At 42.9% G+C, this 27,006-nt stretch overlaps 1 protein-coding gene across 1 annotated transcript in view; it reads left to right on the forward strand.

Moving 5' to 3' along the window:
- The first annotated feature begins 7,690 nt into the window (after positions 1-7,690).
- Positions 7,691-27,006, forward strand: part of CSRP3 (cysteine and glycine rich protein 3) — a 28,605-nt gene continuing 9,289 nt past the window's right edge. Inside the window, exons 1-2 of the mRNA XM_050955539.1 lie at positions 7,691-7,785; positions 17,802-17,933. Coding sequence (XP_050811496.1) covers positions 17,822-17,933 — 112 coding nt within the window. The 5' untranslated portion in view covers positions 7,691-7,785; positions 17,802-17,821. The remainder of the gene's footprint in view (positions 7,786-17,801; positions 17,934-27,006) is intronic.

Below are 27,006 nucleotides of genomic sequence, written 5' to 3' on the forward strand. Positions count from 1 at the left end.
GGCTGTTGGCCCCATGCCTGGGAACTCCACTCCTTTCCTGCCCTGCACCAGGGGTCCTGGCTGCTGGCAGCTGGGACCCCTTAGTGTGGGGCTGGCCGCAGAGTCCTGCAGAACACCTTACCGAGAAGACTCATGCTTATTGGTTCACATTTTACATCCCTAGCTGAGCAGGAAAAGCATTTTTACTCAAAGTATATAAACTTTAAAAATAAGTTTAACATTTATGCCTAACACTTTAGAGAGAAGATGTCATTGTCAAAGATTCAACACCATCAAACTCCTCCCTACTCCCTATCCTTTCCTTCTAGGAAAAAAGCAGAAATTACTCATATCTGTAGGGTTTTAAAAAAAATCAGGTTTATGTTACAAGGGGAAAACAAATCAATTGAAACTTTTTTGTATATGTTGTCAGAGTAGGTAGGAGTATATCATAAACCACATGAATGGTTAATACTAGCTGTTAGGGTATTGCCTTTAAGTTCTGCCTATCCAAACTATGCAAGTTTGTATATGTTTTCTGACTTCAAGTCACTCTTGTGACTCTTGGCTGTTGTCAAAATTCAGTCAATGAGTTTTGTGTGTTCCAGCACTTCGCTTTGTTCATTTTGTAGACTGAAGACTAGAGTTCTACTCAAAGGGAGATGTTCCTGGATTCCCCTGAAGATCTGAATTTCACATGCTGCTCAACTGAGCTCACTGCTCCTTCCACCTGTGTAATCTACTCATAGACATGACCTGATTACCTGATTCATTCTCCTGCAACTACTCGCAAACTTCCTTTGATCTCTAGGCTTCCATCACTTTCTTTGATATGCTGCTTTCAAGCATGAGAAGTGCTTTTAGTCCCTGCATGTTTGATTTGTTGCATTCTTCCCCAAAGCATTGCAACTCACGTCACCACTGAAATAGGAAAAATTAATGCACTTGCTCACTGATTGTACACTCCAAGTCTCCATTTCCAAATCAGTGTTCTGGCTAGAGATTGTATCCACTGTGAACATAAAAGGTCCAATTCTTCTTGCCCATATGGCACAGAGCAATAACACTGAGCTGGGATAGTGAAGGAATAGTGCACAGCTCCTAAGGCTGAGAAGCACTCAGACCTGGACTCTGAAGAAATTAGAAGCAGTATCCCTGGCTTCATTGAGAAAATTGGTGGATCTATCCTCTTAGAGGGAGCATTAGTCAGTACCTCTGAGGTTTATTGGGCTTTCTGTACCTATGTCGATTTTCCTATGATTGGTTATGAGACGAATCCTCCTGAATTTTGTGGAAAATGACATCCCATTTAAGCCATTCCTCCCTTGTGAGACCCCTGCAACTCCAGGCTGAAATTTACATATTCCTGGCCTGGTTAATGACAAGAGTGATTATCAGCTGGTTTGTTCATGTTTCTAGATTCCAAGGTACAGCCATACCATTAATTGACAAATAATAAGAATATAAGCACCTGGTGGTCATAAGCCTAGCAGACACCTAATCATGAACTCAGCAGTGCTTTTAATTCCACTGCTCCATAAACTTAGAAAAAATGTTCAAACCAGATAAAATTGCTGCAGCTGCCTCTGCACTTTGCCTCACTGTCTCTTCAGAAACTTTAATGCAATACATCACAAAGATTCCAGCTTCTTTCTTTAAATCCCTTCAGCCCGGTACCTGACAGTAGTTCTGCCCTAAAATAGAGAGATAGGTATTTACAGGGGGACCTTTGGTGCCTAGCTGCCATTTTAGGCACCTATGTCCAACATTTAGATGCTGCTGGCATTCACAAACCCCCATCTCAGCTGCTGCCTAACCCTGTAGATGCCCAAATTCCTTAAGACACCTACATTTCTGCTATTAATGTACCCAAGGTGCCTTTATTTGGGCAGCAGGGCATAGAATCATAGAGAACTTGAGAGGTCATCTAGTCCAGTCCCCTGCACTCATGGCAGGACTAATTATCCAGACCATCCCTGACAGGTGACAGGTGTTTGTCTAACCTCTTAAAAATCTCCAATAATGGAGATTGTGGAATCTCCCTAGACAATTTTTTCCAGTGCTTAACCACCCTAACAGAAAGTTTTTCCTCATGCCTAACCTAAACCTCTCTTGCTGCAATTTAAGTCCATTGCTTCTTGTCCTATCCTCAGAGGTTAAGAAAAACAATTTTTCTTCCTCCTCCTTGTAACAACCTTTTACATACTTGAAAACTGTTATCATGTCCCCTCTCAGTCTTCTCCAGACTAAACAAACCCAATTTTTTCAATCTTCCCTCATAGGTCATGTTTTCTAGACCTTTAATAATTTTTGTTGTTCTTCTCTGGACTTTCTCCAATTTGTCCACATCCTTCCTGAAATGTAGTGCCCAGAACTGAACACAATATTCCAGTTGAGGTCTAATCAGCACAGAATAGAGCGGAAGAATTACTTCTTGTGTCTTGCTTACAGTTCTCCTGCTAATACATCCCAGAATGATGTTTGCTATTTTTGCAACAGCGTTACACTGTTGACTCATATTTAGCTTGTGGTCCACTATGACCCCCAGATCCCTTTCCACAGTACTCCTTCCTAGGCAGTCATCTCCCATTTTGTATGTGTGCAATTGATTGTTCCTTCCTAAGTGGAGTACTTTGCATTTGTCCTTCTTGAATTTCATCCTATTTACTTCAGACCATTTTTCCAGTTTGTCTAGATCATTTTGAATTTTAATCCTATCCTCCAAAGCACTTGCAACCCCTCTTACCTTGGTATCATCCACAAACTTTATAAGTGTATTCTGTAAGCCATTATCTAAATCATTGATGACGATTTTGAATAGAACCGGACCCAGAACTGATCCCTGTGAGACCCCACTTGTTATGCCCTTCCAGCATGATTGTGAATATAATTACATACTGGGTACAGTTTTCCAACCAGTTTTGCATTTGCATTTCCCTAGTTTGTTTATGAGAAGGGCATGTGAGACAGTATCAAAAGCTTTACTAAAGTCAAGATATACCACACCTACCACTTCCCCCCTATCCACAAGGCTTGTTACCCTGTCAAAGAAAGCTATCAGGTTGGTTTGACATGATTTGTTTTTGACAAATCCATGCTGACTTTTACTTATCACCTTATTATCTTCTAGGTGCCTGCAAATTGATTGCTTAATTATTTGCACCATTATCTTTCCAGGTACAGAAGTTAAGCTGACTGGTTTGTAATTTCCTGGGTTGTCCTTATTTCCATTTTTATAGATGGGCACTATATTTGCCATTTTCCAACGTCATCTGGAATCTCTCCTGTCTTCCATGACTTCTCAAAGATAATTGCCAATGGCTCATATATCTCCTCAGTCAGCTCCTTGAGTATTCTAGGGTGCATTTCATCAGGCCCTAGTGACTTGAAGACATCTAATTTGTCCAAGTAATATTTAACTTGTTCTTTCCCTATTTAAGCCTCTTCTGTTCCTTCCTCATTTTCACTGGCATTCATGACATTAGAAGTCCAATCACCACCAACCTTCTTGGTGAAAACTTAAGCAAAGAAGTCATTAAGCACCTCTGTCATTTCCACATTTTCTGTTATTATTTTTCTCCCATCGTTGAGTAACGTGCCTACTCTGTCCTTGGTCTTCCTCTTGCTTCTAATGAATTTGTAGAATGTTTTCTTGTTACCCTTTATGTCTCTCGCTAGTTTGATCTCATTTTGTGCCTTGGCTTTTCTAATTTTGTCCCTACATACCTGTGTTATTTGTTTATATTCATCCTTTGTAATTTGACCTAGTTTCCACTTTTTGTAGGACTCTTGTTAGATATTTAGATCATTGAAGATCTCCTGGTTAAGCCAGGGTGGTCTCTTGCCAGATTTCCTATCTTTCCTATGCAGTGGGATAGTTTCCTCTTGTGCCCTTAATAATGTGTCTTTGAAAAACTGCCAACCATCTTCTATTATTTTTACCCTTAGACTTGCTTCCCATGGAATCTTACCTACCAACTCCCTGAGTTTGCTAAAGTCTGCCTTCTTGAAATCCATTGTCTTTATTTTGCTGTTCTCCCTCCTACCATTCCTTAGAATCATGAATTCTGCCATTTCATGTTTATTTCACCCAAGCTGCCTTCCACTTTCAAATTTTCAACCAGTTCCTCTCTATTTGACAAAATCAAATCTAGAACAGCCTCTCCCCTGGTAGCTGCCTCCACCTTCTGAAATAAAAAAAATTTCTCCAATACATTCCAAGAACTTATTGGATGATCTATGCCATGCTATGTTATTTTCCCAACAGATGTCTGGGTAGTTGAAGTCGCCCACCACCACCAAGTCCTGGGCTTTGGATGATTTTGTTAACTGTTTAAAAAAAGCCTCATCCACCTCTTGTTCCTGGTTAGGTGGTCTGTAGAAGACCCCCTCCACCATGACATCACCCTTGCTTTTTACCCCTTTTATCCTTACCCAGAGACTTTCAACAAGTCGGTCTCCTGTTTTCATCTCAATCTCAGTCCAGGTGTATACATTTTTAAAATATAAGGCAACACCTCTTCCTTTTTTTCCCTGCCGGTCCTTCCTGCGCAAGCTGTACCCTTCTATACCAATATTCCAGTCATGTGTATTATCCCACCAGATCTCTGTGATGCCAGCTATGCCATAGTTGTGTTTATTTACTAGCATGTGCACAGCTGCCTAACTCCTGACACTGCCCAGCCACTCAATACATAATTCATACTTAAGCCTCAGTGGGATTCACACACTGGATGATCTACCACATCTTTTGCCTGTGGGGCCTTATCTCGTAGATGTGCTCTGAACACATCTAAACCCACACAAAACAGCCAGAGGAGGAAGATATGGTGCCCCACTTACAATCTTTAGCTCCAAGTTAAGACTATTTCCCCACGCTGTGAAAGACCTGTTTCTAGTAGAGTGTTCTGGGGTGGATGGTTCAGTCTCCTCGTGAAGCTGTTTCACTATGTATAAATATTAATAACTGGAACATTGACTTGAACTTGGGTTTCCCACTTCTAAGGAGGGGGAGAAGGGGCCTGACCACTGGGCTGGACCAGTGGCTCTCAACTTTTTGAGACTACTGTCCTCCTTTCAGGAGTCTTATTTGTCTTGGGTACCCCCAAGTTTCACCTCACTTAAAAACTACTTGCTTACAAAATCAGACATAAAAATACAAAAGTGGCACAGCACACTATTACTGAAAAATTGTTTACTTTCTTGGTTTTGCCATATAATTATAAAATAAATCAATTGGAATATAATCATGTGCTTACGTTTCAGTGTATAGAGCAGTATAAGCAAGTCATTGAATGAAATTTTAGTTTGTACTGACTTTGTCAGTGCTTCTTCTGTAGCCTGTTGTAAAACTAGGCAAATATCTAGATGAGCTGATGGACCCTCCTGGAAGACCTCTGAGTACCCCAGGGGTACTGTACCCGTGGCTGAGAACAACTGGTCTAGACAGCCAGTCTCTCTTTTTCTGGTCCCATGACTATATATACAAAGTGGTATAGCCTGTAACAGTTGTAAGGGGAAGCGTTTTTCTTGAAAAAAGACACCAGGATTAGCTGCATAACTCCAGGAAAGGAGGTTCATGGCTGCGAATCTCAAGTGGAGATAGGCAGCTTCTTTAGCCTCAAGCCAAAATGCCTAATTCTCCTCAGCATCGCTTACTGGCTAGCTTAGGCAGCTCCTGGCTCAGCATGCGGATTTTTGCGAACTCCATTTTGAGACACCTCCCCAGGCATTGTACATGGAACCTGGTTGCCTAACTCATGCATTGTGGGATTTACAAGAGCACAGAAGGCGGTTAGGTACCTACCTCCCACTGAAAGCCAAGCAGGTTAGGCGCCTAACTCCCATTATGCACTCAAGTCCCACTAGTGCTCTACCTACCTCTTTAGGCACCTAAATACCTAACAATGGAAATCTGGCCCTCAGGCAATGTATTCAAAAGTGGCCATTAGCTATGTGTACCTCCATTTTTGGGCACGCAGTCAGACATGCCAAAGGGCTCATAACTTGGGTTGCCAACTTTCCAATAGCAGAAAACCGAATACCCTTCCCCCGCTCCATCCCCAAGGCTCCGCCACTGCCACACCCCTTCTCCAAGGGCCCGTACCCCATTCACTCCATTTCCCTTTCCTCCATCACTTCCTTTCCCCCACCCTGGCTCGTTAGACTGGGGCAGGGGGTGGGGGTGCAGGCTCCAGCTGGGGGTGCGGGCTCCAGGGTGGGGCCAGAAATGTGGGGTTTGGAGTGTAGGAGGAGGCTCCATGCTAGGGCAGGGGGTGGGCATGAGGGCTCTGGCTAGGGGTGTGGGCTCTGGGGTGGGGCCAGAGATAAGAGGTTTGGGGTGCAGGAGGCGACTCTGGACTGGAGCCAAGGGGTTTGGAGTGCAGGGGGTGGGGGTGAGGGCTTCGGCTGCAGTTCCTGGTCAATAGGAGCTGCGGAGCCGGTGTTCAAGGCGGGGACAGCACGCACAGCTCCCATGGCTGTGCCTAGGAGCTGGAGGGACATGTCACTGCTTCCTGGGAGCCACGTGGAGCTGGGTAGGGAACCTGCCGACCCCACTGCGCCACCAACCAGACTTTCAACAGCCCAGTCAGTGGTCCTGACCAGAGCCGCCAGGGTTCCTTTTCAACCAGGTGTTCTGACTGAAAACTGGACACTTGGCAACCCTACTCATAACTTTCCAGAGTGCTGAGGACATACAGTTCCCATTTATATAATGGTAAGTGGGTCAATCAAGGCAGAGTAAGATTTAGGGCAAAATTTTCAGATGTACTGAAGACTAAATCTTATTTTAAGAAGTAACTTAGGCACTCAAGTCTGCAATTATCAAAGGAATTAGGCACCCAAATCCCACTGAATTTCAATGCGATTTAGACACCTAACTCACTGAGGCTGCTTTGAAAATTCCAGGTTAAAAGCTTAAGTGCCAGAGACTTTCAATAAGACATTGGCTTCTAAGTGCCCAACTCCCTTTTGAAAATGGGCCCTAGCGTCTAAAGCACTTTGCCATGTTCAAAAGTTTTATCCTCAAGCTCTTTGTGCTTCAGTTTACTCATTTGTAAAAAGGCTACAATAATACATGTCACAGGCGTGTTGTGAGGCTTAGCAAATGTTTGTAAAAGCATTTGGGGATTCTGAAACTAAAAGGAGTGTACTGGAAAATAAAAATGAGTGAAAAGAACAGCTCCCTGATCTTTTAAAAACTTTTATCAGGGACTAAGGGTTGTCTAGCTACTAGATTTCTGAAATTTCATTTGGCTTAATGCTGGAACAGTAGTTTCAACTCGCAGCTGTTCATTGTCCTCATGTTTAGTTCTAGTTATTTGGATAGATTATTTTCACCAGTGTGAATAGGTGTCTGACCATTCCTCCACCATTTCAGTGGCCTTTGCTTTATGACCTATATTTAAGGAGTTTGCTGATTTCAGTCTGTAATTTTATTTTTGAAGCCTGAATCATACTTTACTTTACTCCAGTTTCAGATCAAGTGTCCCCTCAATGAACTTATTTGTGAGCTATAAAACTGCATTTAGAAATGTTTTCTGGGTGTAATCTGAAGAGATGCATTGTTCTCCATCTTACTCACAACTGGTGTTAGGGGGAAAAAATTCAAGGCTTTTGTCAGAAGTTATTTTCAGCCTACTGATAGCAGTGGCATTGCTTCCATCCCTTTCCCACTCTGTCCTTTTCCCTCCCCTCCCTTCTTATAGGCCAATGCTGGTGACCACTTAGGCATATTTAAAGAGTGCAGGACCCCTCCAGTTCAGATTCTTCATCAAGCCAAACCAGACAAGACAACCTAGTCTGGTAGGTATTGTCACAAGGGTTCTGGTGGGTCTATTTGCTGATAGGGACCTACGGAATACATTTTTCTCTGCTAGGGATTAGTTGTGGCCTACTGCTTTACTGAAAGGAATTTATATGTATAGTGTGGAAGTGTGAGCTCTGTGGGGCTGACAGCTGTATTGTAGTCCATAGGAGTTTATTGACATAGTGGGGTTTAATAGAACTGAAGATACAGGGTATCAAAGCAGTGGAATCATATTTTCCACCAGGCACACTCAACATTTTAATATACAGGCTTAATAAGATAGCAGGACAAAAATGAATGGACTTTACTGGAAATTTCAAAAGACTCCAAACTCAGTTCAGCTGGTAATATTTACTGATTTTACACAATTTTTTAGATAAAAGGATTTTAAATCAGTCAGAACTAATATTTTTAATCTCTGGCAACAGCTGTTTATGTGTTGATTTGGAATCAAATTCAACACATTCTCCCTTGATAAAACGCTAAAACACAGCATAGGTGGAAGATGAAGCAATTCACAGGATGCAAATGTGTCAGTCTTTTCTGGAGTTGCTTTAAACATGCACCTACAGGCTGTTTGATTAAACTAGCCTGTGGGGAACTCCAAACACTAGGAGAAAATAATTCTAGAAATGAGTGTGCATGTTTAAAAATTTAAGTGTAGCATGAAAATAATTTTAGTGAAGCCTGGATCGTCCTAGAAAACCATAATTCTGTGTCCATATGTTAGTAAAACTCTACAATGAGAATTTTGCATAAGGCGTGAAGGACCAGGAACGGCTCCATTATTGTGACAAAGATTTATAAGTAGACACTTGTGAAAGTAAAAGCAACAGCTGATATTGTGGCATTAGTGCTAGAGGAACATATTGCGTAAACCTGATTCATACAGATGACTTGTAATGTGGGGCACTGCTGCCAAGATGTAAGTGAATCAGATGGTTCTGATTTTCTAAAACCAGTTCAAAGTATTTGGCTCTAGTGTCAGTGGTATGGGAGTTTGCTGGTGTTTTTAAAATGTATGTATTGCAATAAAGGGGGGTTTGACAAAACTGTAATATTAGTATGCTAGAAAATGTCAGATCAGTAGGGTGGGTTTCAAATCACGATTCCTGAGTAATTTTGCTAGCTTTAACTCTGGCTAACTCTTCAACAAGTCATTTAGGTGATTTTGAAAGAAAAGGCCTAAGTGACTGAAAGCCAATGTGACTTGTGCTCCTGCATCACTTAGGGCATTTTGAAAATCCTACCCTTAGGCTATATGCTTCAGTTTACCACTCTGGAAAACAGAGAGAAGAATATTTGCCTATTTCAAAGATGTTGGGAGGCTAAATTAGTTACATTAATTAGTCAATGCTATGTCAGTGCTAAATATTATTCATATTCCATTTGAATGTGTGTGAATATAAAAGTCATTATGAAAGTGACATAATGCTGCCAAACTCAGCTATGTGATTTCACTCTGCAAATATGAGTGTTTATTGTGTTGCATTCTCATTTTGCTGACTAAATTTGGTTTCTGTGAAGGACTTGTTTTAGATTTTGATCAAAATACCTGCACGCTTTTTGACATAAAACAGTGTCAGTGTGGGACACTGCAGATCCTTAAATGTTCTACACAATTTATTCTGTCAATTGCGGCAGGAGAGAAATAAAATAAAGTAGTTTTTTAAACTGTCAGGTTTTAGTACAGTATTAATACGTTTAAACATATTGTTATTAAATAAACAAATGTTGAGAGGCGCTAGGTGTTTGCAACAAGATATACCATATTATAACTGGTAGTTTAAAATATTAAACAATTTAGAAATTGCTACAGAACTAATATTTTGAAGGACAGTATAGTTCCTAGTAATAATACCTAGCTCTCCTATAGCAAACTTCATCTGAAGTTCTCAAAGTTATTAATAAAGGAACAAAAGTATCATTATCCCAATTTCACTGAGGAAAAACTGAGGCACAGGAAGTTTAAGGCCTGGATCCACAAAGGGATTTACATATAGTGATGCTGAGCATCACAACACCAAACTTAGTCACTTGGGAGATCACAGGAACAACACTGTGATCTACAAAGCCTGAGTTAGGCAGCTAAACTCCATATACAAAGAGAAGTGAGAGATAGGAGTCTGAGGCCTGATCTACATTGAAAATCTACCTTGGTATAGCTACACTTCTCAGGTGTGTGGGGAAAAAACCCCACATCCTTGAGAGACATAGCTATGCTGACCTAACCCATGGAGTAGACAGTGCTAGGTCAATGGAAGAACCCCTTCTGTCAGTGTAGGTAGTGACTACACTGAAGCACTACAGCAGCGCAGCTATGTCTCTGTAGCATTTTAGCTATAGACATACCGTTAGACTGATCCACAAAAGCCAGCACTCTAGGTGGTTCGATTTCACTAGATATGCCGATGAGAGGGGTGTGGCCCAAGTCCCACCTCTCTCTCGGAGATAAGCACCTAAGTGCAGCCTGCAGGGAGGTACCTGGACTGGAAAGGTGGGGAGGGGGAAGATAGGCAGCCTCTGAGCAAGCCTACCAGATTGGACCACTCAGGTAAGATATGTGGCCTAACTCCACACAGAACAGCTGGGTACAGGGGGAGGCCTGGTTTACTTATAACTTTTAGCCCACTGGCTTGGGTACTCACCTGGGAGGGTTCAAATTTCCCCTGCGCCTGAGAAGAAGGGGTTTGAACAGGGAACTGCCACCTCTGAGGTCAGTGAATACACAGCTGTAGAGTGACTCTCTCTAGCCCAATTAATAGTTAATCAGTGTGGAACAACTTCAATCAGAGAGATTGAGGGAGCCCACATCAGAATATCTCATAGCCTAGCGCAGAGGTTTCTAAAGTTTCTTTGCTGAGCCCCCTCCTTTGGAGATTCATGGCCCATGTGCACCCCCCTTTATAAGAGGGCAGGGGATAGATGTTCATCACGTGGCAGCAGAGGAAGACTTTGCTCCCCGCAGCAGCTGGGCAATCTCAGCTGCCAAGATCTGGCTTATTCCTGCCGTCCTCTCCCTCCCTGCATAGAGGAAGCAAAGAGGGCCCATGCTAAAGTGCTGGGGTCAGGAGGGGAGTGGAAGGCTGCACCCTGTGAGTAGTGTCCCCCCTGGCTGACAGAGCCCCCTCCTGACCCTTCAGTGTGGTCCTATCTGCTTCCGCTGCACAGGCTCTGTCTGGCAGGAGAAACAGATGGGGCTCTAAGCCCTGGGGCTGCACTGAAGGGCTGGAGTCAGGAGGGGGCTCTGCATGGTACAGGGATCACTTACTACTTCTGGATTGCTGCCTTCCACTCCCTGCTCACAGCCTCCCCAGCAGAGGAGGGTAACTGCTGCTTGATGGTGACTGCAGCTGTAGCAGTTGGGAAGCAAGAGAGGCAGAGAGTCTGGTCCTGGCCCAAACAGAGCCACATCCGCTTCCCCTGTGCGATGAAGTCCACTTCTGAACCCCGCTGCTCAGTGCATGCATGCCTGACAGTTTGGCACCTCCAGCCTAGTGGTTCATGGCTCAGACTGGGGACTGAGCAGGAGATAGGCGTCTGGACTCCTAGAGGGAGGCAGCAGTGCGCATGCCAACAGGCAGAACCTAGGGAACTTTTACTGCAAAACCAGGCACCTATAGAGTTGGGCAGCAGCTGTGCGGGAGTTGTGTGGATTGTAGTGGCATCCACAAATGGGACTTAAGTGCCTAAATCTGGGGAATGGCGAACTGCAGACACCACGAGCTGTGGGGGGGCCGTGCCTGCCAATGGTCAATGTGAACAAAATGTCTTGCGGCCCATCTTCGGATTACCCTGATGGGCTGCATATTGAAGGTTGCCGACTCCGATCTAGACATTTCTACTGTGCCTATCAGCCACCATAATATCTTACATTTCCCACTCTGCTTATTCACTTCAAAGCTAATGTGCAAAAACCCTGGTATTCTGATAGTAGACTTCCATTGCTGGACATCTTATGAGTTAGACCGAATAGTAAAGTGGTTTTTGCACTTTAGACAGATATGATCAGGTCTAGACCATCAAATTCATATAGTAGTTACCCTAGCCCATTGTGAATCCTGGCCTTAGAAGTGAAATGCTAAAGCCTTAAGTTTCTGGTAGCCCTGTCCAGTGCAGAGATGATATTCTTAGGGCCATATCATGTCATCAATTTTTAATACAGCTCCTTTATGAAATTGCATTGAACACGAAAGGAATCCTTGCTATGGGTCTGATCCCATGCCCATGGAAGTCAATAGAAAGACTCCTGATTTCAGTTGGTTTTGGATCCTGCCCTAAATCCTTGGGTCTGGCTGCCCTGACATTCTGATAAGCCCTAAATAAAGTGAATCATGTGTTTATGACTGCATGCCTGACACGTGAAAGTTGTACTTCATATGATAGCAGAACTCTGATATGGAACAAGGCGGGACACTGAGTGCTAGTTGGCATGCCCAGAACAAGAATGCTACTCTAGCTCAATGCTACCGTACAGAAATGCTCAGGTCTAATGCTGTTGCTGTCCAATGGCAGTTCAGTGGCTCATGTGAACCAACTATGGTGGTTACATTCCATACCCTATGGTCACAGAAATCTCCACAAATCACAGAAATCACCATGACTGGCAGTCATAGTTGGCTGACCACAGATTTAGTGGGCCATGGAGACTAAGTCTGGGGTTTTTCAATGGAGTTTAAAAGAGCTAGTCATCCAAATATCACCAGAATTTGGGTGCTGGGCCTCTAAACCCCTTGGGATCCTTGGAAAATCCCAGCCTAAGAGTACAATTTTCAAAAGCAATTTAGGAGACAAAGTCCTATTTTCAAATGTGCCTAAGGCATTTGGGAACTCCTAACGCTTTTGAAAATCAGAGGGGTAGCCATGTAGTCTGGATCTGTAAAAAACAACAGAGTCTCCTGTGGCACCTTTAAGACTAACAGTCCTTAATCTTAAAGGTGCCACAGGACTCTGTTGCTTTTGAAAATGGGATGTAGGCTCCTAAGGCACTGAGTCATTTTTGAAAATTGTATCCCAAATTACTAATGCACATTACATGTTTTGATTTCAACTCAGGTTTGAGGCCATTGGTTGTACAGTAGCACTGAGCTGGAATAGCATTGCCCTGTCATGGACCATGTCATGGACCTGTTCTGTGAATACATAGACAATATAAGGGGGAAACATAGCCAGGGTTTAAACTGCCTGAATAAGCAGAAACAGAAGTTTTCGAGGCACGCAGGAGTGCACTATTTGCCAACGAGAGTTATCTAAGGCTTATGTGGTTTCAGCTTCCATATCTGTACTGGATACCGTGTTTAAGAATGGACTAAAACCTAAGGTTGTACAAATCAAGATACAAAATTAATCCAGATAACTGTGGTGAACATTCTTAAAGAGCATTCTGGGAGCCTTAGCAAGGGAGATCCAGTCTTTTGAAGAGATCATGGTTTGAAATGTGTGGACTCCCTGCAACTCCTGGTGTGAACCCTAGAAAAGTCAACTTTGTCTTCATGGGAATACTACTACTTTGCACCTGTTTAGTGTCTTTAATACAATGACCTCAGTGTGCTTTACAGACACTGACATAGAAGGTTCACTTCCCCCACTGGTGAAACACAACTTCCTCTGGGATGTAATGCAGCAGCTGTTTACTGTCTTAGAGCAACGTGATACAAGAATATTGCAGTAAAATTTACTGTGTGGTGTCCATTTGGATTAAGCCTTCTATGCTCTGCACAGACATGAAAGAGCTTGAGCTAACTTCTGCTACATGGTGCAACTCAACTTCCATGACTTGACTTCAGCAGGGAGAAGGAGTATTGCATTGCACTGCATTCATGTAACTGAGAGCAGAATTTGCTTCTCACACCTATGGCACTCTTGCCAGGATTCAAGATTAAGATAAGATATTTGTCCTAAGATTAAGTTAAAATATTTAAAATTCAGATAATAGCCATCCTACAAAACTAAAGGGTCAGATTGTCCATGGCCCTTCCATTGCACAGAGGTACATGTAGGAAAGGAATGCCGCAGGGTGTAGTTAATGTACATGGAGACAGAAAAGGGCTGCAATTCACTTCAAAATGAGAATGGAAGAGCTAGAGACCTGCCTCTTTATCCCATTTCTGCACCTATCTGCAGAGCTGGCCAGGCCAGAGATCAGAGCATGTGGCACCATCACAAGATTCAGTGTCCTTTCAGGGATATTCTCTATCTTGACTCTTTTCCCCTCCATCAGGTGATGATGAAAAGCATGGAAAATGTGTAAGCTCATGTAGTAATGTACTAATGTTGCTATAATTAACATGAGTGTCAAGGGTTCCTTTCAGAGCTGTAACCACTGCCCGTAACAGCGAGAGGTTCGTTATTGAATTTTATCAGACCTTCTCTGGGATGTTTGCTCCTTCACTCAGCTAATGACGTAATTACAATCTGTTTCAACCAACTGCCCTCTTGACAGTTTGTCAGGGCCTGGGACCTGATCCTGCAAAGTGTTTTGTGCTTTCAATTACCGTTGGGCTTCCACTGAATTCCTTAACTTCAACTGGTGCAGGCTTGAGCCCCTTGATTCCAAAGGGAATTGAAGAATATCAGGAGTCACTCAGCACATTGCAGGATCAAGCACTGATAGCATTGTCACTGGATATTGCTCTGAATTCTGGCTTTTTGATTTCCACACTTGAAAAGAGTGGAGATAATTGGACTGGTGTAAGAGGGTGTGAGATTCCATTCAGTTCAATGGAGTTGCAACTCCATTATGTGTTAAACACTCCATTCTATTTCCATTGATGCCAATTAGAAATTTATCACTAATAGTAATGGGAGCATGATAGAAGCGTAGATCATTTATTAATTTCTCAATTGTGTCATAATAATGTTCATTCTCTTTGGTCTCCATTATCTTAAAATCCAGGTTTGAAATATTATTTATTTTTTATTCCTGTTATAAGAACAATCTATCATATTCTCATTGTGCAAGGCTGAGTCATCTGATATATAAGTGACAGGGGAACAGAATGTTACAAATTAAATTAGTTAATTTCCATTCATGCAAAGACAAAACAACAAATCTAAATGAATGAGTTTGGTACAAAGTTCTTTTTAAAAAAAAATCAAAGAAAGTGTTGCGGACAGGAGAAAGATTTCAAGTAGCAAACATGATGATTTTTGTTAAGTAAAAGAGTTAGCAAACAAGGAAAATAATGGATTTTAAAGTCCAGTTCTACTCTGTAAAATATGCCCCTTCTTCCTCAATAGATCTGTTCTTACAATGTACTCATTAATACAACAAGTAGTATGGTGGCAGCTTAAAGACTAACAGATTTATTTGGGCATAAGCTTTTGTGGGTAAAAAACTTCACTTCTTCAGAGGCATGGAGTGAAAGGTACAGATGCAAGCATTATATAATGACATATGAAGAGAAGGGAGTTACCTCACAGGTGAAGAACCAGTGTTGACAGGGCACATGATGGCATATATAACATTAGTAGATGTGCAGGTGAATGAGCCCTTGATGGTCTGGCTGATGTGGTTGGGTCCCCTGATGGTGTCGCTAGAGTAGATATGGGGATAGAGTAGGCAACGAGGTTTGCTACAGGGATTGGTTCCTGGGTTGGTGTTTCTGTGGTGTGGTCATGTGTAGTTGCTGGTGAGTGTTTGCTTCAAGTTGGGGGGTTGTCTGTAAAAGAGGACTGGCCTGGCTCCCAAGGTCTGTGACAGTGAGGGATCATTTTCCAGGATAGGTTGTAGATCGTTGATAATGCGCTGGAGAGGTTTTAGCTGAGGGCTGTACGTGCTGGCCAGAGGTGTTCTGTTATTTTCCTTGTTGGGCCTCTCCTGTAGCAGGTGATTTCTGGGTATCCATCTTGCTCTGTCAATCTGTTTCCTCACTTCCTTAGGTCGGTATTGTAATTTAAATTTTATGGATACAGATTAACACAGCTACCCCCGATACAATGTACTCATTATCACTTCTGCTTACTTCACCAACTAAATCATGTTTTTGCTACTTTTTAATCCTGTTAACACCACAAAGCTAAAATAAGTATAGGAAATTGAACAAGACTTTATTTCATCTCTTACATACATTCTTAACTATGTTTCAGTTGCAGAATCTTTAATATTAGTGATGTTCAAACCAGAAAGAGCCAGCTTGACTTTCAGGTTGAGTTTGCAGAGCTGGAAGTTAAAGACAGCTTATTTTCACTCAGACACTTGAACTAGACATCACTGATATTATAAACATGAAACTTCACAATATCATTTTTATAGCTGCTTTTCAAGGTGAAACTACACTTCAAAATGTGAACCAAATGATTATCAGCTGTTTGTGCTACACTGTTCTGAGAAATTCTCCTCTATCTCTTGTTCGACAGCTGAAGAGGAATTTTGGCATAGTAGGTTTGATGAATCATTCAACGTTCAACATCTTTTCCTTAGCTAAGTACCCGGTATATATCTCAGCTGTGAAATTATCAGAGCCAAATTGGAACAAGCTGACCCAAAGCTGGCTTTGAAAGAACAGTTAACTATAATAAGAAAGTGACGGGCTTTCCAAGAAGGATAAGAAAGGCCTGAGCCAGAAGCTCAAAACAGTCTATGTGCCATGCAAATGACAAGATGACATTCCAGTCTTCCTAAAAACTATGACTCAGAAACATCAAGAAAGCTCCAGGGCAAACCAGATTTGCTCTAGTTGTTTTAGAATTTGATGTACAACATAGTCAGCAAAGAGGACACTAAGGTTGGAGTCAGGTGATCTGGGTTCTATTTCTGGCTCTGACACTGCCCTCATGTGACCTTGGGCAAGTCACTTCACCTCTCTGTATCTCAGTATCCCCATCTGTACAAAGGGAATAAGAAGTTCACATTCCTTTGCAACCCCTGAGATCCCTAAGTGAAGTACCTCAAAAAACTAAATATTATTATTCATTGTTGACTGGTTAGTAGTGCTGTTGCATCTGTTGTGTTTCCACAATTCAGAAGGATGAACAACCTGCATCCATGAAAAAGCCACCAAAAATAACGTTAAATGTAAGACTAAATTCTGTAGGTATTAATTCCTTAATCTAACTTCACAATTGATCATATCATAAGTTTAAAGAAATATGGGTACAAGAGACTTTCTTTATACGTCTGTCAGTGAACAAGAACATATGGTAGCCTGGAATAAAACAACAGTTGCTTTGGAGAGAGCTAATAAAACAGTAAAATATGGTATCCCTTGACAGATAAGCTTGGAATATTGATCTCTAGAAATGTATAAGGCTAAATTCTGTCCTTAGATTCACTTGTAAAACGCCACTAAAGCTTTGAATTCTGTATAGGATCCAGATCCTCCATACTCTTTGCCACACAAAAGTTATATGAACGTTAATGACCAAGGAAAAGGCCAACGCTGCAGAAAAGCAGCTCTGAAAGGAAAAGTTAATCTTTGGAAAATGCAGCCCCCAGATAGCCTAGATATTTATATATGGCTCCCTACTACCACAGAATCTGAGCTTACACAATCTTCAGAGTATCCCTGTGAGACAGGCATAGTACTGTAGTATTTTCCTGTTTTACAGATGGAGTGACTTGCCCAGGATCACACAGGAGTCTGTGGCAAAAAAGGGAATTGAATGCAGGCGTCTAAGGCCCCAGCTAGAGCCTAACGACTGGAATATCCTTCCTCTTGATCATGGTCTATTGGACCATCACTCCTCAGCTATTGACTAAAGACTAACCACCAAAGGTCCCCATGGGCCATTATAGCAGCCAGAGTTCTCAGGGGCATATGGAAGTCCTGATAATGCCTCTTCCCCCACCACCCTCAGTGATGCCCATATGCCAGCCTCAGGGAGACAGAGTGATATAGGAGTTAGTCCGCTGGCTCTTTGCCACCAGAGAATCTGCAAATACTGAGGTGATACGCACGTGGGCAGCTATGCTGGCTTTGGGGCCAAGAGAAGAAAAAGGGGGAATCCAACTTGCTCTAAGTAAGTCTAGGCAATTTCTGCTGACAGTTCTTTTATTTATTTGCTTTTTTAGGTAACGCTTCAAACCTAAGGATGCCGAACTGGGGAGGTGGCGCCAAATGTGGTGCTTGTGACAAGTCGGTGTATCATGCTGAGGAAATCCAGTGCAATGGCAGGAGTTTTCACAAGACATGCTTCCACTGCAGTAAGCTGAGCTACATTGTTGTAACTTTGCAATATCTCCACGGCTCAGTATAACTCCCATTTTAACTTGATTCATTCCAATAACTTAGTGCTGCAGCAACGAGCTCCTTGAGTGTCAAATCTGCTCAGATCCAGAGAAGAGACTTGCTCTAATTTACTTTATTCATTTAGAATTTTTGTTCGGTGGGTGTGAAACATAACCCTAGACAGAGACCCTTAATACCATTCAGGACTTAAGTGGTCTGGAGTAGAGGGCTGTAGTGATCCCCTGGCAGCAGGATACATTTCACCTTGCGCCAGCTTAATCAGAAATATACATCTCATTTTGGGGAGAACCTCAAGGGGGCAGCAGGCACAAGTTACCTGGTCACTCTACTTCCCTATACATTGCTCCCGCACTTCACTGAGCCACAAGAAGCCAGGGGAGAACCCCCACCATCACCGCAGGAGCAGCATAAGGTAGGGTGACCAGATGTCCCATTTTTAAAGGGACAGTCTCATTTGTTGGGACTTTTTTCTTATATAGGCACCTATTACCCCCCACCCGCTGCCCTGTTTTTTCACAGTTGCTATCTGGTCACCCTACGTAAGGCCACCATGAGCAGCTCTAGGCTGCCCCACATACTACTTCCAGTATGGGAGCATCCCACACATGGGGCTGAAGGGGGAATCCCCATTGCACTGAAAGCTACAGAGGTTCTGGCTTTCTTCAGACTGCAGAACAAGCCACAGGTAGCTCAGGTCAAGCTGCTGTAAATCAGAGCTGTTTGGTCAGTCTGAGGGTGAGTGGGAAGGGCCCTCCTTTGGAGAAGCAGTCAGTCTGTTCTCAGAGCCAACACACAGTAAGGGTCTCTTTAGCAGGGTGCTCACTAAAGGCAAGGCTCCTAACAGAAAACAAATCGCAACCAAACGGCTTACAGTTAGAAAGCCTTTGCATCAGGCTGTGTCAGTTTACCTCTTAATAGCAGCTCCTAGTAATTGGGTCCAGCTGCTCCAGCTTCCTACCTCATCAGCCAGTGCTTAATTAGTAACGAAAGACCTGCTGGGGCTCAAGTAATTGTTTTACTTTCATAACTGACATGGCAACCCAGAGGTGTAAGGGCTATGAACTGTCAAGCCTAGAGGTGCTGGGGCTCAGCCCTGGCAAGCCCCCGCACAAATTAAGTACTGCCTTCAGCACAGGAGGGCAATACCCCCTAGGCTCTAGAGTCCCCCTTTCCACACAGGCATTGCATGTTTTTATAGAGAAACTGGAATGTGGGAGAATGGTGACCCTGGGTGTCCCCAAGGGTCTTTACCACTCATCACAGACCGCATTATACAAAGGAGTAGATTTCAAATTGAAAAATCAGATCTATAACAACTGCAAACACCAATTCTTTTAAATTCACCCAGTCACACAAGCAGGCATTGCTTAATGGGAGATTGCAGGGGACGGCTGCCGTGAGAGTCCAGCGATGCCAACAAGAATTGGATGTGCCCACAAGCAGAAGTTGAAAGTTGCCCCCTTTCTGTATAGACACCTTCAAAGTGCCTCCTCCACTGCCATGTCCTCCTGCCTCCCACTCCTTTCCCTATGCAATGCTTATCCCTATGCAATGCTCTTTTACTCCCTACAGCCAACTCCGTGAAACTGACTCTTTCTCTCCATGGACCTACCAATCTAGGAGCTACAAAGTGAAAGTGGAGGAGCTGAGAATGCAGAGGGAGAAAACATCAGTGCAGCAGTAGCTGCCCCTACAGAAGGGGGGAGTAGTGCCATAGCATTTACCTGGCAGTCAGGCTTGAGCTTCAGGAACATTATAGCGGTAACTCCAACATAAGAGTGAAGAATAGGTTGGCCAGATCTCCCCCCACCACCTGTGTCACCAGAGAATTTTAAATTGGCAGTGGTTTGCACAAGTGTAAATGACAACACAAAGTGCATGGTAGTGGAGGATCAGGCACAAAGTGTACATTTGTGAGTCACATTTTTTTAATACATAGACTCAGAATTTGGCCCACACTGAGATAGCTAATTTAAATATTAATAAATTAGATATTGCACTAAACATCTGAGACAGAAGCAAAAAATCTGAGTGAAAAAAAAAGTAAAAAAATCAGAGATGGTCCTTATAACAATTGGCAGATGAGAGGTATGCTAACTGGTGATACTTTTTCCGTGACAGTTAGTTCCAGGTAATACTGATCAGTCCTGAAGTAGGTGAGTCAGTATCATATTTGCGTGCTATCATGCAATATTCTATGGCTATTTGGGTGCTAGGACACACGTCTTCATTCAGGATAAGCATGGCAGGCTTTCCAAGTAAAATAAGAGATTGCCCAGACATGAAGAAAAGCAGTTTAGGCGTCTGAGCATGGGATTTGGAGTCATGCACACATGAGTTCTAATCCTGCCTCCAACAATTCCTTCTGAAGCTTTGGCCAAATCACTTAGGCCCAAATTTTCAATAATGGCTGTTTGTGTGTGCCTCAGTTTTTGGGTGTCCAGCTTGAGACATCTCAAGGTTGATATTCAGAGGTCCTGAGCTCTAGCAATTCTGATTGACTGCATCTCGAATTGTGGCTACTGAGCAAACTCAAATTGGACAACCAAAAATTGAGATAATCAAAATTATAAGGTAAACTGACCTTAACTTCCCTGCTTCTATTTCTCCACATCTAATTACAATGTTTACTTCAAGGCTAGGGTGAATAGTTTGTTTATAAAGTCCTCTGAAGATGGTAAGCACCAAGTATAGAAAACGTAACCCAATCTTGTAAGAGCTGGTACACTGTATTCTTCATACATTGTTAGTTGAAAAGAATAGAAGATATCCCTTACAGCAAATCTTTTCCCCTTTAAAACTTAAAACTCATTACTAAACCAATTTAAATGCTAGAAATGGAAGCAGATGTTGTGTACATATCATTATTATAAGCAAGTCATTACAGCAGGCAGTAGTAGCAACCAGTATAATTAAGGCTGCAAAGTAGTTTCCATTATAGCCCTGTTTTTAGATGCCCATGACAATCTCCTTTGGAGTTGAAATTCTCCAGGCTTGGTCTCTGCACAACAGTAAATTTTTGGTTTTGTATTAGTCATAATAGTTTACTCATAGCACTAATAGCTGTCTTTCTTAGGTTTGATGTAGCACCCATATTGTAGTACATAAACATTGACAGGAACACCGGTAACATGGCATTTTTTTCTTGACTGCAGATGTACCAGTATAGAGAAATAGTTCAACCAATTTAAAAGTTTATTAGAGAATATTTAAAGATAAATGATACAGAGAGTTTGAAACGTCAGTTATTGGTCATTGGGGGTAACATACAGAGCACAGGGGGACGTCATTATTTTGGTATTGGACAGGACATAACAGATACAGTCTGCAGTGTCCCCAATGCGGGGTGTACGGTGGGTGGGATCAAGATACAGTCAGGTAGTAGTGGGGGTGCATCATTCTTACAAGAAGTTATAAGCAGTCATGAGTATAAGTAAGCGGGCCGGGTAATGGGGACAGGATGACCCTAACATGGTGGAGTTCAGTTCAGTTGGTTCAGGGCTCCGGGGATATAGTCCAGTGAGGGGGTGGGGGGGGGGGCGTTCACAGGTCTCTTCCCCCCAGTGGGTGCACGAAGTCATGCTGGCTCACTCTTGATATTGGCGGTGGCCGGACACTTGATCTTAGCCACGAGGCCGAGAAGCGGCCAAACAAAACCAACTATGTTAAATGAACACTATGGTTGCAAAATCAAGCATTCAAGAGTTAAGCAATGCCAGAATTAAGGTGTTTGGTGGAACCTTCGTTCAGCCTTCTTTTGCATGTGTGTTATGATACAGTCTTTAATTACATAATTACATGATCACATCCTGGTTTTTTCCACAGAACCAGACCCAGTGGAAGCACTGAGAGCACAGGAGAAACTGCCTCTCTGCTCTCAGTTCTGATGGTCAGTGCCATAGCAGTCCTTCAGTAGCTGGAAGGAGCAACTGCAGGGAAAATCCTCCTCCATCCCTGCAGCCTTGGGCTGAAGCACACTCAGTTGTTTTATAGGGATGGTGCATGTTCAGTCCACATGGAAGCATCAGAGAATTTAACTGTCAAACTAACAAATCTCTACTGAGCATGTGCAAATGGAGTTTTCTCAGAGGCTTATAACTTGGCCAGGTTTGGGTACGTTTTCACCAGGATGGCAAAAGGCACTCCCTTCCCCCACACCCATGTCAAATCCCTGCTCCAAAACAGGGAGGCACAAGACCATCTCAATAAAACAATTGTAAAAAAAAAATAAAAAAAATAAAAATTGAATATGGGAAAGACAATATTTCTCCCTAATTCGTTATTGGAAACAGGTGAACCGATTTAGCTAAAACTGTAAACAATAAATAAATAAATCTGACGCAGAAACCCAGCATGGAAAATTTTAGCCCAAACTGTTAAGTTTGGTAGCAACTGAAAATAAGTTCTTATAATGGGAAGCGTCCTGCAATCTTAATTATAGGTGGCACTTACCTGCACTGAGTATAATTTGTCCTACGAAAATGTGAAATAAAACTCCTTTTGCAGACTGTTGTTTACCTACTTTGTTTCCCTCTTGGATTTTACTTAAAACACAGCTGTGGTGGATATTTGGCAGGATCTCACTTTATAACCTGAAACTACTTAGTGATGGTTTATGAACGGTCTCTGAGCAGATGACAGGTCTCAGAGCTATTTCAACAATAGCACTTCAAGGGCTTTTGCTCCATCTGTTGTGGTACATAGATACTCTATCCGTATGGTGCCAAAAATAGAATCATTTTATCTGCTGCTGGAGTTTCCATCATCCCTCAACTCCCACAGTAAACATAATTACCATTGCAGAACAGATGAGAATGCAGCAAAGAGTAATCAGGTTCACAAATTAACAGAAGCTTCCAGTTTTATTGGCATTAATTAAAAAAAATTGCAAATATGTTTCTTTTTCCTGGATAGCTTTGTCTATTTTTGTCACTGCACTGCCTATTAGCAACTAGCGCCTGATCCAAAAGCCACTGAAGTTATAGGAAAGACTCCCACTGACTGCAATGACTTTTAGATCAGGTTCCTAGTGACACAATTTGATCCATAACTTTTTCTCTTAATGAAAAAAAGTGTTTGAAAATAACCAACTAACCTCTCTGGAGTTTGAACTCCCAGCCCTTCTTTACTCACTACGCACTTTATCTTTGTGTGCTAATCATGTGAGCTAATCTGCCTTTTTCTTCAAGTCACATAGTCAATGTGTAAATTAGATGCTAGTCTTAACAAACCAGCAGGCATATAAGGTGGGGGAGGAGGTGAAGTCCAAAAGGCATCCGAGAAAGGGCTTTGCACATAATGGCAGAGATTTTTCAAAAGTGGATGCCTCAATTTGCACATGCCATATTTGAGACATGACGCAGGTACTCGGTACTTTCTGAAAATCATGCTTTTCCAAGTATCAGCTTGGGTTCCGCTTTCCCCCTCACCCCCCAAGAAAAAGGTCTGAGGCACCTAAAATGACTAGTCTCGTCTGAAAAAACATGGCCACTATTTGCTAAACTGTATTGCTTCTTAGTTTCATAGTCTTAATGCTATTGAAAAGTTCTGGATTAATAGCAGAATTCAGTTTCCAGAGCTATTTATACTTAGAACAGGGACAGCATAAGCAATCAGTGTAGTATTGCTCAAACTGTCTCACCAAATTGCCTCACCTGGGGAGGTAACTTCCAGGATGAGAGAATAGTCTAATCTCAATGCCCATTCACTTTTTGGCTACTCTGCTGACACTGAGTGGTGCTAATTAGTGGTAGTTGTGCTATGGGCTTTTTATAACATGGACGATTATTCACTGGGAACTGAACTGAGACCACTAACAGCTGTCAGCTCTTTTTAACTTTTAGTCTCTTTCAGTCTGGGCTAGATTTAAACTGGTGACCTAGAGGATAAAACTTTGTATCCTATTACCAATGCCTGACATTTCTATGGCACTTTCCATTCAAAGATCTCCAAGAGATTTAGCAGTGAGTTAAACCTTATCATATCCTTGCATAAAGAACAGAGCTGGTACCTAGCTCTTTGGTGCTTCGCTGTAGAACCTTATCTAACCCACCCCGAAGAAACTCTAGTATAGCTAAGATCACCAGATATTTGAGATTCTTGTTGTTTCTCTCACACCAGAGGTGTGAAATAGGGCAAGATAAAGGAACAGAATTCCTGGTAGAGTTCTATCTGGGTGCTTTAAGCATATTACTGACTCTAGTTTCATAGTAGCAGCAGTCTTAGGCTGTATCTGCAAAAAGAACAGGAGTACTTGTAGCACCTTAGAATCCTGTGGCACCTTATAGACTAACAGACGTTTTGGAGCATGAGCTTTCGTGGGTGAATACCCACTTCTTCAGATGCATGTGGTGGAAATTTCCAGGGGCAGGTATATATATGCTAGCAAGCAAGCTAGAGATAACGAGGTCAGTTCAATCAGGGAGGATGAGGCCCTGTTCTAGCAGTTGAGGTGTGAAAACCAAGAGAGGAGAAACTGGTTCTGTAGTTGGCAAGCCATTCACAGTCTTTGTTCAGTCCTGAGCTGATGGTGTCAAATTTGCAGATGAACTGAAGCTCAGCAGTTTCTCTTTGAAGTCTGGTCCTGAAGTCTTTTTTGCTGCAGGATGGCCACCTTAAGGTCTGCTATAGTGTGGCCAGGGAGGTTGAAGTGTTCTCCTACAGGTTTTTGTATATTGCCATTCCTAATATCTGATTTGTGTCCATTTATCCTTTTCTGTAGAGACTGTCCAGTTTGGCCGATGTACATAGCAGAGGGGCATTGCTGGCATATGATGGCGTCTATTACATTGGTGGATGTGCAGGTGAATGAACCAGTGATGGTGTGGCTGATCTGGTTAGGTCCTGTGATGGTGTCGCTGGTGTAGATATGTGGGCAGAGTTGGCATCGAGGTTTGTTGCATGGATTGGTTCCTGAACTAGAGTTATTATGGTGCGGTGTGCAGTTACTGGTGAGAATGTGTTTCAGGTTGGCAGGTTGTCTGTGGGCAAGGACTGGTCTGCCATATATCCAGACAGTCCTTCAGTGAGACTCTCTACTCAGACCCTATGCCACCAGCACTCCCAGCTATCTCCGTGACACCACTGATTTCCTGAGGAAACTACAATGCATTGGTCACCTCCCAGAAAACACCATCCTAGCCACCATGGATGTAGAGGCTCTCTACACAAACATCCCACAAACAGATGGAATACAAGCTGTCAGGAACACTATCCCTGACGATGCCACAGCACAACTGGCTGCTGAGCTCTGTGCCTTTATACTTACACACAACTATTTCAAATTTGATGACAATATATATCTCCAGATCAGTGGCACTGCTATGGGCACCCGCATGGCCACACAATATGCCAATATCTTTATGGCCGACCTGGAACAACGCTTCCTCAGCTCTCGTCCACTCATGCCCCTTCTCTACCTACGCTACATTGATGACATCTTCATCATCTGGACCCATGGGAAGGAGACTCTGGAAAAATTCCACCACGATTTCAACAGCTTCCACCCCACCATCAACCTCAGCCTGGACCAATCTACACGGGAGGTCCACTTTCTTGACACCACAGTGCAAATAAATGATGGTCACATTAACACCACCCTATATCGAAAACCTACCGACCGCTATGCCTACCTTCATGCCTCCAGCTTCCATCCCGGACACATCACACGATCCATTGTCTACAGACAGGCACTGAGGTACAACCGCATCTGCTCTAACCCCTCAGACAGAGACCAACACCTACAAAATCTCCACCAAGCATTCTCAAAACTACAATACCAGCACGAGGAAATAAGGAAACAGATCAACAGAGCCAGACGTGTGCCCAGAAGCCTCCTACTGCAAGACAAACCCAAGAAATAAACCAACAGGACTCCACTGGCCATCACATACAGTCCCCAGCTAAAACCCCTCCAACGCATCATCAAGGATCTACAACCCATCCTGGACAATGATCCCACACTTTCACAGGCCTTGGGTGGCAGGCCAGTCCTTGCCCACAGACAACCTGCCAACCTGAAACATATTCTCACCAGTAACTGCACACCGCACCATAATAACTCTAGTTCAGGAACCAATCCATGCAACAAACCTCGATGCCAACTGTGCCCACATATCTACACCAGCGACACCATCACAGGACCTAACCAGATCAGCCACACCATCACTGGTTCATTCACCTGCACATCCACCAATGTAATAGACGCCATCATATGCCAGCAATGCCCCTCTGCTATGTACATCGGCCAAACTGGACAGTCTCTACGGAAAAGGATAAATGGACACAAATCAGACATTAGGAATGGCAATATACAAAAACCTGTAGGAGAGCACTTCAACCTCCTGGCCACACTATTGCAGACCTTAAGGTGGCCATCCTGCAGCAAAAAAACTTCAGGACCAGACTTCAAAGAGAAACTGCTGAGCTTCAGTTCATCTGCAAATTTGACACCATCAGCTCAGGACTGAACAAAGACTGTGAATGGCTTGCCAACTACAGAACCAGTTTCTCCTCTCTTGGTTTTCACACCTCAACAGCTAGAACAGGGCCTCATCCTCCCTGATTGAACTGACCTCGTTATCTCTAGCTTGCTTGCTAGCATATATATACACCTGCCCCTGGAAATTTCCACCACATGCATCTGAAGAAGTGGGTATTCACCCACGAAAGCTCATGCTCCAAAACGTCTGTTAGTCTATAAGGTGCCACAGGATTCTTTGCTGCTTTTACAGATCCAGACTAACATGGCTACCCCTCTGATACTTGTAGCACCTTAGAGACCAACAAATTTATTTCAGCATTAGCTCTTGTGGGCTATAGCTCACTTCTTCGGATGCATAGAAGAGGTGAGCTGCAGGCCACAAAAGCTTATGCTGAAATAAATTTGTTAGTCTCTAAGGTGCCACAATTACTCCTGTTCTTTTTAATGACTCTAGTGTTGCTCAAGTTATTGTTGTGATGGGGAGACTGCATAATTTCCATCCCAGAATACTGAAAGAACTGGCATACGAAATTGCAAGTCCAGTA

Source organism: Gopherus flavomarginatus, chromosome 5 (assembly GCF_025201925.1).
Source record: "Gopherus flavomarginatus isolate rGopFla2 chromosome 5, rGopFla2.mat.asm, whole genome shotgun sequence".
NCBI lineage: Eukaryota > Metazoa > Chordata > Testudines > Testudinidae > Gopherus > Gopherus flavomarginatus.